A 12,221-nucleotide genomic window follows, 5' to 3' on the forward strand; every position below is an offset into this window, starting at 1 on the left:
GGGTTTGCGTTTGGGTCCTTGGGGAGATGTGGGTCTGCGTGTGAAGGGATTTGGGCTGATGGGCCGCGGCCTATTTTGAGGCCCGGGGCGGCGAGGCAGTGTAGGTGGGGAGCCATGCTGGTGTCGCGGCGGCTCGTGCCCCTCGCCGCCGGCGGTGGAGCCGCGAGGATGGTGACGTCGGCGGCGGAGGTGGCTGCGGAAGGCGGAGGTGGGGAGGGTGGGAGGGGGGACACGCTGGGAAGGAGGCTGCTGAAGCTGATCTACCCGAAGCGGAGCGCGGCGGTGGTGCTGCGGCGGTGGTCGGAGGAGGGCCGGACGGTGCAGAAGTACCAGCTCAACCGCGTCGTCCGCGAGCTCCGCAAGTACCGCCGCTTCAAGCACGCCCTCGAGGTCAGCCGAACCACTCCCTCTCTCTCTCTCCCAGCTCGCTCTCTCTCGCCGTGCCGCCACGGCGGCGGCGCACGCCACCTGTTTGATGTATTGCCGGCTGGTCCTGGTCGCAGATATGCGAGTGGATGAGGACGCAGCCGGAGATGAGGCTGCTGCCGGGCGACCACGCCGTGCACCTCGACCTTGTGGCCAAGGTCCGGGGCCTCCCGAGCGCGGAGAAGTTCTTCGAGGACATGCCGGAGCGCGCCAAGGGCCCGTCCACCTGCAGCGCGCTCCTGCACACCTACGTGCAGCACGGCCGGCGTGACAAGGCCGAGGCCATGCTGGGGGAGATGGCCAAGGCAGGGTACCTCACCTGCGCGCTCCCCTTCAACCACATGATGTCGCTCTACATGTCAACCGGCGAGCTTGAGAAGGTGCCGGAGATGATCAAGGAGCTCAGGAGGTACACCACCCCGGACCTGGTGACCTACAACATTTGGCTCACCTACTGCTCGAAGAAGAACAGCGTGAAAAGCGCGGAGAAGGTCTATGATCTGATGAAGGATGAGAAGGTGGCTCCTGACTGGATGACCTTCAGCTTGCTGGGAAGCATTTACATCAATGCCGGCCTACATGTCAAAGGGCGGGACGCTCTGGTAGAGATGGAGAAGAGAGCTTCTCGGAAGGAGAGAGCCGCGTACTCCTCGTTGCTCACGCTGTATGCAAGCTTGTCAGACAGGGGCAACTTGGACAGGTTGTGGAGCAAGATGAGACAATTATTCAGGAAGTTCAGTGACACCGAGTACAAGTGCATGCTTACTTCGCTTACAAGGTTTGGTGATATCGCAGAAGCAGAGAGCGTTTACAGTGAATGGGAGTCCACTTCAGGAACATGTGATTCGAGGATCCCGAACACGATCCTCTCATTCTACATCAAGAATGGCATGATGGAGAAAGCTGAGAGTTTCCTCAATCACATTGTGCAAAAGGGTGTCAAGCCTAGCTATAGCACTTGGGAATTGTTTGTTTGGGGCTATCTGAGCAATGACAGAATGGACAATGTTCTTGAATGCCTGAAGAAAGCTCTGTCAAGTTTGGAGAAATGGGATCCAAATCCTCAACTCGCAACGGCGATATACTCTCGGATTGAGGAGAAAGCTGACATTGAAGCTGCAGAGAAGCTCCTTGTCATGTTCAGAGAAGCAGGATATGTCACAACTGAGATGTATAACTCAGTCCTGCGCACTTACGCGAAGGCTGAGCTGATGCCGCTGATAGTTGATGAACGCATGGATCAGGACAAGGTCGCAATGGACGATGAAACGAGGAGATTACTGAGATTGACAAGCAAATACCCGATTGGTGAAGTTTCAACATTGATGTCTTGAGGCGCAGCTGCAAGTATTGTCAAGGAATCTCCAAGTCTACGGAATGCAATGTGTTTATGGCTGTCACTAAGTTATTGCTCTCGTGTATTTGCACTTTTGCAGTTTTGAAGTAGAATGCAGAATAGTGGTCCTAGACTGATAGATGGGAGTGATTGTTTGGGTGTTTCATGGAAAAAGTCAAATACTCTTATACACCCTCCATATAGAAATGTTTGATGAACTAGCTAACATCAAACCAAAAAGTTAGGAGAGAGTAGCATATTTGCAAATGAAAAATAATTTATAAATAAACTTAGCGATTTACATATTCTTAGTGACTTAAAAAACAAGGCTAGAAAATGAACTTCGGTAAAAAAAACTCTAAAATCAAATAAACTTCTGTCAAAAAAGTCTTAAAATTAACTTAAAATTTAAGATTAATTGTTGCTCGTGTATTTGAAATAGATACAGGAAGCAAACCGAGCAAAATGTTTGCAGACGTAGGGTAACAATTTGTAAGAATTAGAAGTGGGCTAACCTATCAATCCACTTATAAGCCAAACGGAAAGCTCACTAGTTTATTTACTTAATTAGCCTATAAGTAAAATTAGCCTATAAGTAGGTTCGCAAGCTGTCCACTTACACCCCTAACTGGCTGGCATCGTGTTGTTTTATCTGTGTAGCATCAACTCTTAGCGTTTTATCATTCTGATTTCACCACAATTAAATCTGTTACATTGCTCATCGCGTTTCAGTCTTTCAGGTAGAGGGATTAAAAACTGAACTGCTGCCAGCTGCCAATCTGGAGGCTAGCTAGAGCTAAACTATCAAATTTGCAAACTTTCCACCAGAATGCAATGCCCATTTGCAAGTGAAATCTGTGGATACTGATGTTTCAGATAAGAGAGCACATATCTCACCCCTTCTACACACAAAAAAGTGCAATTACAGCTATTAGATTTTGAGTTGACACAGCTGAACAAGTTCACCAAAATGCTACTCCTAGAAACTAGAGCCTAAAACCAACAGTTGATGTCTAACATCCAACCTAAAATGTGGCGCAGCAAAAATATGTATATGCATCGTGTCAGAATGGAGCTTCACAGAACACTTCGCTCGCTGGCCGATAGGCAGAGGACATCCCAGGCTGCAGCGCAAGATGAAGGTGCCTTCCGCACATCATCTCATTTGGCCCATATCTTGGACATGGCAACAACAAATGCCCTAATGATTAGCCAAAATAGGTTGGTCTCTTTCTTCGCCTGCACCTTCCCAGTTTTCCTGCAGAACATACATACAGAGGACCAATGTTAAAACATTAATAACATGCCATCTGTGCTCTACTGAATCGCAGATAAACGAGGACATAACAACTCTTAGAATGCAAGGTACGAAACATCCAGCACAGTTAATCACATACCCATGAGACAAATAACACAAAAGTAGGGCAGGATCAACAAGGCACAACTGGTTTATGTAACAAATTGTTGTATGATGAAAGGTAGCTTGTTTGATCTAACTCTGCTAAAAATGGTTTAAACTAGTATTATATGGCAAATAGAATATTAGGGGCCCAGACAACAAAAACGTAACCTGAGTAATATTTCAGTAATGCATTCAGTTGCCTGTTGCTAACATCATTAAGTAGCAGCACATGCAGTGCGCAAAGAAAAATAGTAATTAGGACTGCAGCTGGGTACAAGGCCACAAGGTGGCTTGTATCTTCACATGTGTCTACCATGTCTACTCTAAACATGGATGCATTTTGCACAACGGAAGTGGTAAATTAGCATTTCTTTTTAATGGAAACAGATCATCTATTTCATGGTATCAATGGTAGTTTCAATCCTATGACCTAAATGGAAGTGTGGTGTCAGAGTTAATCATACAGGATGTATCTCTAGTAGCATAGCATTCAACACTTCCTCTGTATATAAAAATATGTCATTTTGACCACTTTATTTGTTCACAACTACAAGTAACTGTCACTCGATTGTCCAGTGTGCATTTTCCCGTCTTGCCATACTGAATATCTCCTCACCATCAAATTCGTGGTTATAAGTGGTCAATTTTGTTAGTTGTCAGGGATAAGAGTGTTGGTCTCCTTCGCAAACCACATATTGGTAAAAAAAAAGTGATAGTATTGTTGCATAGCTTCTCTGATGTTTCACTGCTGCCTCAAGTAAGAATAGGCAATATGATGGATTGCTCTAGAATGAGTTGCAGTTTCTGTCCAATGAATGAACCGTAGCATTACTACTAATTCAGATTCTATCCAATGAAGGATTCACCCAATACATCAAAAAGATGTAATGGTGAATAGGGGATGGATCTAGCTTAATTTATATGCACAACAAAAGAAACATGAGGAAACAATGACTTACCAAATATGAAGTGGCCATTTGCGACGCATGAAGAAAATTATAAACAGTAAGCATGCAACGCAAAGTTAGAAGGCAAAGTGCATGCCTGCTGATCGCAGTTGTGGTGCTGTCTCCGTGTTCAGGCTTGCTGTCATCCTCTTCCTTTGTCATGACAGATACAGATTGCTTGAGTTCACTGCTATCTTCCTCCAAGTTTTTGCCTTTGATGTGTGACGGCACCTATGCAGAAGCAGAATAAAATGAGTTCGACATGTTAAGTGAATAAATTATGCTACTGTCAAAGGAGATCTACAATTATCTCACACAAATACATGCTATATAAACAGTATCCTATGTTTAGGCTTATAAAGTTATCATATTAAAGTGGAACAATAGAAACAATAGAAGGTGTACAGTTAGTGGTTTGAGAATCCCCAGATGGACTAACTAAAATTTGGTCCTAATATAAAATAATTAATTTGAACGTAAACCAAAAGAGAGTAAAAGTCTGACTAGCCAATCTACAACTCAATTGTCACACAAATACAAAATCTCACATGAAAGAAAAAAAGGGGGGGGGGGGGGGGGGGGGGGGGGGTAGCAGATAAAATTGAAAATTCCCTGCCAAGTTTCAGCTTAATAGCAAGAACTTTGCTAATCTTTCAAAGTTAGTGGCCATGCCAGATTTTCATCACCTCAGTCAGGCGTACCCAAAAAACATGTGGTATAAGTTGGGAATACATATCCTGCAATTTCCTATTTCTTTGAATATTCCACTACTCCTGGCAAACTGTAGAGGGCAAAAAGGGAATTTGATGCTAATGAATTGCCATTCTAATAGAGCTTACAGACAATTTGAGAGAACAAAGATTCCATACCCTGTCAATTAGACCATGTTGCATGTGATAAATAATATGTGAGTTTACCAAATCAAAGTCTCTAATCCTCTTACCCAATTCTTGCCATAGATGCATTCATGCATTACTAATCAATCAACAATGAATACCATGTGTTAAGGAATAGAAGCTACCAACTTAAGGAATGGAAGGAACCCAGTCTAATCCACCAGGTTGAAAAAAAATAGCTCGCTGCACACCAACTAATGTATTCTCCCAAAAGAACAGTACATGTAGAAGCTATCTGCCAGTCTATGCAAAGTAACTATGTAATTTTGAGTCCCATAATAATGAAAATGATAAGTCAAGAAAAGGAGAGCATGACATTTCAACAATAAGATTCTCCATATGGTATTGATAGTGTTTTCTTGAGATGCCTTCACTGACCTTTGTATCCAATTCTGAATGAGAAACAACACTTTCTGCATTTTCTTCCTCATCAGCATTTGCAACAGTTGTTGATTGCTCACACTCATCTTGCAAACTCTTTACTTCAGACACTTCAATGGACTTGGCTGTGTGTTCTGTTTCTGGATAACTTGTATTTGAGTTGAAAGCATCCGGTGTAGAATTGAGTTGGCCATCAACAGTTTGAACATCATTGCCCATGACACTTTCAGATCTTGTCTCATGCTCCTGCAAAAGGGTCTGATTTGCTTGAAGAACTCCATTAGTTTGTAAGAAACTATCAGCTTCATCGGCAGCATTATCAGTTGCGGCACCATGATAATCATCAGATAATGTCCCATGATCTTGTACAAGTGACCCATTCATAGAAACGGCACTGTGTTCTGAGAAAGAAATAACTCCAGTAGTAAAACTACTGGTGGTCTCATGAGCATCCACTGTACTGTCCATCTCAATTTCATTTTCTGAATGAGGAGTATGAGAAAAGGAAGGAGATTGTTTTTCAGAACTACGGGGGTCAATTTCTATCGCTTGCCCGCATGGAACTTCATCTTGTTTCTCACTGTTTGTCTCTAAGCATGTTGTCTCTTCTACGTTCCCATTTTGAACTGAACTATTCAGTACAGCAGCCTCGAAGAGATGACCATTGTTTTGAGATGACCCAACCTCCTGACTGTCCATTGCAGTACCCTTGTCAGCTTGGTCGTCATCCAACATATCTACTATCTCAACACTTTCTTGGCCCAGTTCATGTGTAACAGGTGACTCCACAGTATCAGGGCAGTCTTCAAAACTCAGAGCCTTGGCATTCAAGCCACCCGGACCCAGAACCCTGTTTTCTTGGATGATATCTCTCACAATTTCACGAACTATGTAGTAGGATCCTCCAACTTCCTTATGTGTGAGATTCACTGAAGGGAATTTTCCATCATTTGAAACCCGATAACTGAAAAGCAACAAAGCAACACCAATTAGACTGCTACCAGGAAAGAACATTTCGCGCACAGTGTAGTACATATATGGGTGGGAATGGGCCAAGGATCGTGGGTTCTTTCACAACCTATTTAATTGTTCAAAATAATTTAGCTCAAAACTCTATACAATTTTATTTTCAACCCGTTTTGAATTCGGCACTTAAATTTTGTAGGCAAAATGGTTAAGCCCATTAACCCCTGTACATACAGGCGGTGAGATAGGGAAAACATAAGTATCATGAAACAAACAAATGGCTCCAACTGCAAAATCCACCAAGTACAGCTTCTAGGATTGAACAAGTAGGTCTAACTATGTTGCGAAATCCAGAAGCAGTAAGCTCCACTAAATTTCAGTAGCAGCAAGACTGGAACACGCTAATTAGATGCACTGCAGAACAGGATACAGATAGCTTCTGAAATGGATTAGCTTCAGCGACAGGACGACGAAGAAGGAGGAGAGAGGTGCAGTACGTGTTGACGAAGGACTCCACCATCTCCCTCCTCTCCTCCTTGGTCTTCCTCACCCGGGGCTTCTTCTCCTGCACGCAGCACCGCACCACCCCAAACCCCGTCAGCCTACCGCCGTCCCACGACGGCCGCCGCACCACCCGGCAGCCGCCGCCTCCGCCGCCGAGGACGGACGCGTGCGCCACCCAAGAGACGCTCCCGGTAGCCTGCATCCTGGGGTGGGTCACTCGAACCGCATACACCCCTCACAGACCACCACCACCACCACCACCTGCAGCAGCAAACCAAAACACACGGTGAAAATTGCAGCAGCAGATAGCGAGACGGGCGGGACGCCGCAGCCCCAGGCGCTGCAATGGGGAAGTGGGGGAGGAAGGAACACGAGACGGCGACACGCACCGCCGGCACGCGAGAAGCAGCGACGGCGGCGGGCCTAGGGCGCGGGCGCGGGCGCGGGATGGAGACGGACGATGGTGAAGGCGGGTGGGAAATGGTGAAGGCGACAAGATTGGGGTTTTGGGAAGCGGCGGAGGGGCTCATCTGCTGTTTTCAAGGGACCCCTTCCATCCTAGGTTTTCTCCGTCATACAAAAATTTTTGTTTTGTTTTCTTTTCTCTTCTTTTTCTTTATGATAACATAGTACCACGCAGATGCTCATAACGCGCACACTCTTCCTTAAGAACATACGCGCGTAAATTTTCCTATGAGCACCTCCGAAGACTGGCCAACAAATCTAGAGAAACCCCGAAGTCGCCACGGGCGCCTCATTGTCGACGGGCACGTCGTCTCCCACTAAAAGCACAAACCGGTAGAATTCTGAAAAATTCGCTCTAACGAGGAAGAACAAAGCCGGCAGAATCCTAGAAAATTCGTCCCAATTAGCGAACGGGCCTGTAGCCTAGTGGCTACCTAAGGTCTTAGTAGCACACTAGTAATCATGCACATGCAATGTACGTTCCACAATATTTATCCTTAAACATTTCATATCTATGAACCTACTATATATATATATATAGCGAATCTACAATCAAATAAGAACTTGTTGCTAATTGTTTAAGACAAAATCAAATAGTAAAGTGGAAGGAGAAGAGATCCAACCAAAACAAAGAAATTTTTGGTGTCGGCGCCGGTCGAGAGAGAGGGCACGGCGGCGACGGCCTGCGTTGGGACACTGAAGGTGTGCGCCAGCCGGTCGGAGTGGGGCGGACGATAGCGGGAAGCGGTGGCGGCGACCTGCGTTGGGGCGCCGGAGGTGGGCGCCGACTAGTCGGAGGTTGGGGCAGTCGCCAATCGATGGGGGGGCAGGTGGCAGTACCGGGGCCGGCGGGAAGAGCGGGCCAGTGGCAGTTTGCGCCGGGCTACGATGGCGGCTTGCACTAGGCGGCTTGTTGGCGTTTGGGAGAGCGTCGTGATTTTTGTGGAGGAGTCGGGGGCGATTTTGGTGGAAGAGTCAGAGGAGGAGTCAAGGGCGATTTTGGTGGAGTAGTCAGGGGGTGTGTCATATGTAGGATTGCAAGAGAGAGTTGATTCAGATTGTCCTGAACTATTGGATACGTAAATCTAACGGTGGAAAATGAATCGAGTAAATTTTGTGTACATTTGTTAGTGTGGCCATAAAAAAATTATAACTCCTCCTTTTTATATTAGTATAGATGAGGTCCTGGGTTCTTTTCTTTTCTCTTCTAGTCTTTTCTTTTATTTTATTTTATTTTCTTACTTAATTCAATCTTTAGTGGCATAAATGAATTGATTTTACAGGAAATTCTTGGCAACAAATTGTTCCACGGCAATTTTAATGTATTGGTTATACCGTATGAATTTTCTTTTCTATCGTGTGCTAGCAGTTGTACAAGCGAGATAGTTGTGGGTGGAAAATGAAATAATCTCTCTAAAGTTTTATACTTGCCGTTGGGACAAATAACTTAGGCAAAATATAGTTTGTTGTCTTGTTCAAAACGTCGTCTATTAATAACTAATGTAGTACTAAGGATAGAGGTTATTGATAGTTGTAACTAATACGTGTACGTAACACAGTTATTTTTGGTGTACATCCAAATAAAAAGAGACTTTATGGGGGTGAAATGTTGTGAGGACATTACAATAATGTTAGTTGATTTGTAATATCTATGTCACATATATAAAATGAAACCTAACTTTAACTTTAATACTAGTGGATGTATTGATACGTAAAAACAACTCATCTATGAGTCTTTTAAAGGTGGGATGGTTCTTGTATAGCTTGTACAGCGTTTTTGGGGAAAAACAATAAACTAAAAAAATATTGTTTAAGACCCTTTTTACACGACAATAGATACATTCGTGATCATTTTTTATGGCAATAGATGTATTTTGAGAATATAGTAAACATTCTCTGTCTTAACATAACAAATGACATGACAATAATGACATACTTTTTCAAACTCTGGATCTTAAACCCAAGATAGAATTTCCCCTATGAGGGGAACTCAAACTTCCCCGACAAGGCATGAGAATTAGCAGATAAGAATGATAAGAGGCATTGCCTCATTATGCGCTATGGGTTATGGTGCAACATCCGCGCATGAATATGTATTAATATGGCACTAGTAGGACTGTTAAAAAAGCTCGAAGCTCATGAGCTGCTCAAGCTCGGCTCGCCCCAGGCTCGGTTCGAGCTCGGCTCGAGCTCCTAACGAGCCGAGCTCGAGCCTGATCCGAAGCTCGTTTTCTCGAGCCGAGCTCGAGCTTCTCACGAGCTTGCCCATATATGTTATTTTTATTTTTTTATTTGATATGATAGTATATTAAGTTATAATAATATATATATTTAAATGATAAATTAATTTGTATTGGTATTATATATTGATTTTAAATCTATTTATAATTTATTTAATATGATTGACTTGTAATTATTGTTTTTTAAAAAAATAATCATTAAAATAATTATATCTTATACTCAAATTGAGCTCGAGCCGAGCCTGCCTGAGGACTCGAAGTTTAGTACGCTCGATTCGAGCTCGGCTCGAGCTTATGTCGAGCTCGAGCCTAGACAGGCAGGCTCGCTCGAGCTCGACTCGTTGACAGCCCTAGGCACTAGTGGCTAAGGCACCAACCGAGATGGGGTTGAGGTGAAATTTTCTCTTGTTTTTCATTAGCAAGCTTCCTAAGCTGCTAAACTATATGTTTCAAAAAAATTATAAAAGTCTCTTTAAAAATAATATTAATTTATTTTTAATAGCTAATACTCAATTAAACATTCTAATAAGCTGGTTCGTTTTATGTTATCTTCACATTTCTTCCTCACTCACCCTCAAACTAAACCTAAAAATACATATGGTAACAACTAACAAACATAAGTCAGAGATGCGAGTGGGGATAATGGAATAGGTTTAACAAGGTGGTGGCATATTTCCTAAGACAGAAGAAGGTGAATTTTCATTACCCAAGAGCATGCACCAACATATACCATTTTGTTCAGGTCATCTGCATTGCATCAAAGACTAACAGTAAAATGAGCCTGCTACAACAATCTAATCCAAATATCAACATACTGTAGCAAGGGTAATTAACTAGCCTTTGCTGTTCACTGGCAAATACTATAGCCATGCAGTCACACCATGCCCTGATCAGTCTATTTTTAGATCAAACAGTGCGAAAATGTAGCAAATGTATCATACTGTTCACCAAATGTAACGTTGAGATGTAAAATGACCTTACCTACACAAAGTGGTTTGTAGCCTCCATGAAATTACTATGCGTGAAAGCCTGTAACAAAAAAAAAGTGAGAAAGGATGTTATATTATAATAGCTTTATCCATGGAGTTCAAGATTTTAATAAGCAAACAATGTAAATATATATAAAAAAAACTATGTTTTCGTCTTCCAGTTTATAATTTATTTTATAAATTTTATGACTGTACATTCTAAAATTTTAGCTATTTGAGGGAATTGAGAGCTGGTTTGGTTTGGACACACAAGTGATATTACCAAATTTTGCCTGTCAAATTTTTGCATGACCAATTTTGGTAATGTAAAATTAGGTTTGTATTGGAGACAAAATAGCCTAAGTTACTGTTGAAACGACATGCTTGTTTCTTTGCTAAATGTTGGCTTCAATCCAAAAGGACACTAAACACTATTAGAATTACCAAATATGATAACACCGATTTAGACCACAAATAAAAACAACATCGAGGATTCTAGAAAAAATTGCACACTCCAGATATAGCCGGTGTGCAAGGACAGATATAAACAGAGTAGGACAAGATGTAAGTATCTCAGGTAATCGAAGAGCCCTATCTTGATTTATACTAAACTTAAGTGGAACGGTTTATTAATGATTAATAGTAACTTGTAAGTAAAACTTTTAGATAAGTGTTTTTATGCCGATGTAAAAGTAAAATGCTGAAAAATAAACTATGACAAGAAAATCTTAAAATCAATACTAAATTTAAAATTTAACTTATAAGCATAAGTGAAGATACGAGTGTGAAAGATTAAGTGAGCGCACTCTGTAAGTAGCAAGGCTACTAGCCTAGAAATTTCTAGCATGTTCTAGAGAAAAGGGACGTACATTGCTTAATTCTTTCACTGAATCAACAGAGATTTTGCTGGCCCATCCCAGTAATCCTGATTACTTGGTGACCTCTGCAACTGCAACAACATGGAATACATGCTTAGACAGCTCGCCAATCGGTCGCTTCCAAGACCAGGCATCCACCGTTCTATTATTATTATCTGCTAATTAATCTGCTTGCACGCAAGCAATCAAATTAAAGCAAGCACAAGTCTCCAAAGAACATGGTTCGGCGAAGACTAGATTTGGGGAATCTGGTCGGTGTGAAGATTTGCTTCCGAGGAAACCGGTGGAAACACGGGTGCCGATATGAAATTGGTATGGTTTGTCCGATTCTAAATATTTTTATGCGACCACATAGTAGACACGTGTGCCAAATTATCATTAAGCACGTACACGCTGTTAGGTATGATTCGAGTTATAATATGCAATCTATTTGGTTTATGCTATTAATTTATTCTGTAATAAGACTCATAGTCTTTTACTGTTATGACTCTAGAATTTCTAGTTATATATCTCCTGTAAGTTATATGTCAAATATGTTAAATGCGTAATTGTAATCATCTTCTTATTATTGCTTATTGGCATCTGTGGTTTTTTCACGTTAAATATATCTTCGATGTGCATCTATTTTTCTAACACGTGTAAATATAAGCCAGCCCTAATGTGGTAGTCCTCGTAAGATATTTTAAGCCTTGTTTAGATTTATTATTGATCAATGTATATATTTTGCTTATATTCCTAAGCATAGTAACATTCATATGAATCTCAGAAAACTACAAAGCCTTACCTAAAGAAATAGAGGGAGTAATATTTAT

The 12,221-nt window shown here is 42.3% G+C and overlaps 2 protein-coding genes across 3 annotated transcripts; one reads left to right on the forward strand and one right to left on the reverse strand.

Annotated features, from left to right (window-relative positions):
* Positions 1 to 110: 110 nt before the first annotated feature.
* LOC102710358 (pentatricopeptide repeat-containing protein At4g02820, mitochondrial) lies at positions 111 to 2,054 on the forward strand. The gene is made up of 2 exons (XM_006664005.2): positions 111 to 390; positions 504 to 2,054. Exons 1-2 carry the CDS (start codon positions 115 to 117, stop codon positions 1,758 to 1,760), a joined length of 1,533 nt encoding a protein of 510 aa, XP_006664068.1. The 5' UTR covers positions 111 to 114; the 3' UTR covers positions 1,761 to 2,054.
* Positions 2,055 to 2,662: 608 nt separating this feature from the next.
* On the reverse strand, positions 2,663 to 7,373 carry LOC102710648. Of its 2 annotated transcripts, none has more exons than XM_015842948.2 (5): positions 7,248 to 7,373; positions 6,852 to 7,119; positions 5,386 to 6,352; positions 4,124 to 4,342; positions 2,663 to 3,020 (listed from the first exon to the last, which is right to left on the reverse strand). In XM_015842948.2, exons 2-5 carry the CDS (start codon positions 7,058 to 7,060, stop codon positions 2,964 to 2,966), a joined length of 1,452 nt encoding a protein of 483 aa, XP_015698434.1. In that variant the 5' UTR covers positions 7,061 to 7,119; positions 7,248 to 7,373; the 3' UTR covers positions 2,663 to 2,963. The 2 variants fall into 2 exon arrangements, with proteins under 2 accessions (XP_015698434.1, XP_006664069.1); XM_006664006.3 differs by having other exon boundaries at positions 4,209 to 4,342; positions 7,248 to 7,370.
* Positions 7,374 to 12,221: the final 4,848 nt, after the last annotated feature.

Source organism: Oryza brachyantha, chromosome 12, assembly GCF_000231095.2.
Source record: "Oryza brachyantha chromosome 12, ObraRS2, whole genome shotgun sequence".
Lineage (NCBI taxonomy): Eukaryota > Viridiplantae > Streptophyta > Magnoliopsida > Poales > Poaceae > Oryza > Oryza brachyantha.

Coding starts and splice junctions, on each gene's coding strand:
- LOC102710358 (XM_006664005.2), top strand. CDS start 115: ATGCTGGTGTCGCGGCGGCTCGTGCCCCTCGCCGCCGGCGGTGGAGCC. Junction 391..503: donor GCTTCAAGCACGCCCTCGAG/GTCAGCCGAACC, acceptor TCCTGGTCGCAG/ATATGCGAGTGGATGAGGAC.
- LOC102710648 (XM_015842948.2), bottom strand. CDS start 7,060: ATGCAGGCTACCGGGAGCGTCTCTTGGGTGGCGCACGCGTCCGTCCTC. Junction 4,343..5,385: donor ATTCAGAATTGGATACAAAG/GTCAGTGAAGGC, acceptor GCTTCTGCATAG/GTGCCGTCACACATCAAAGG. Junction 3,021..4,123: donor AAATGGCCACTTCATATTTG/GTAAGTCATTGT, acceptor TATGTTCTGCAG/GAAAACTGGGAAGGTGCAGG.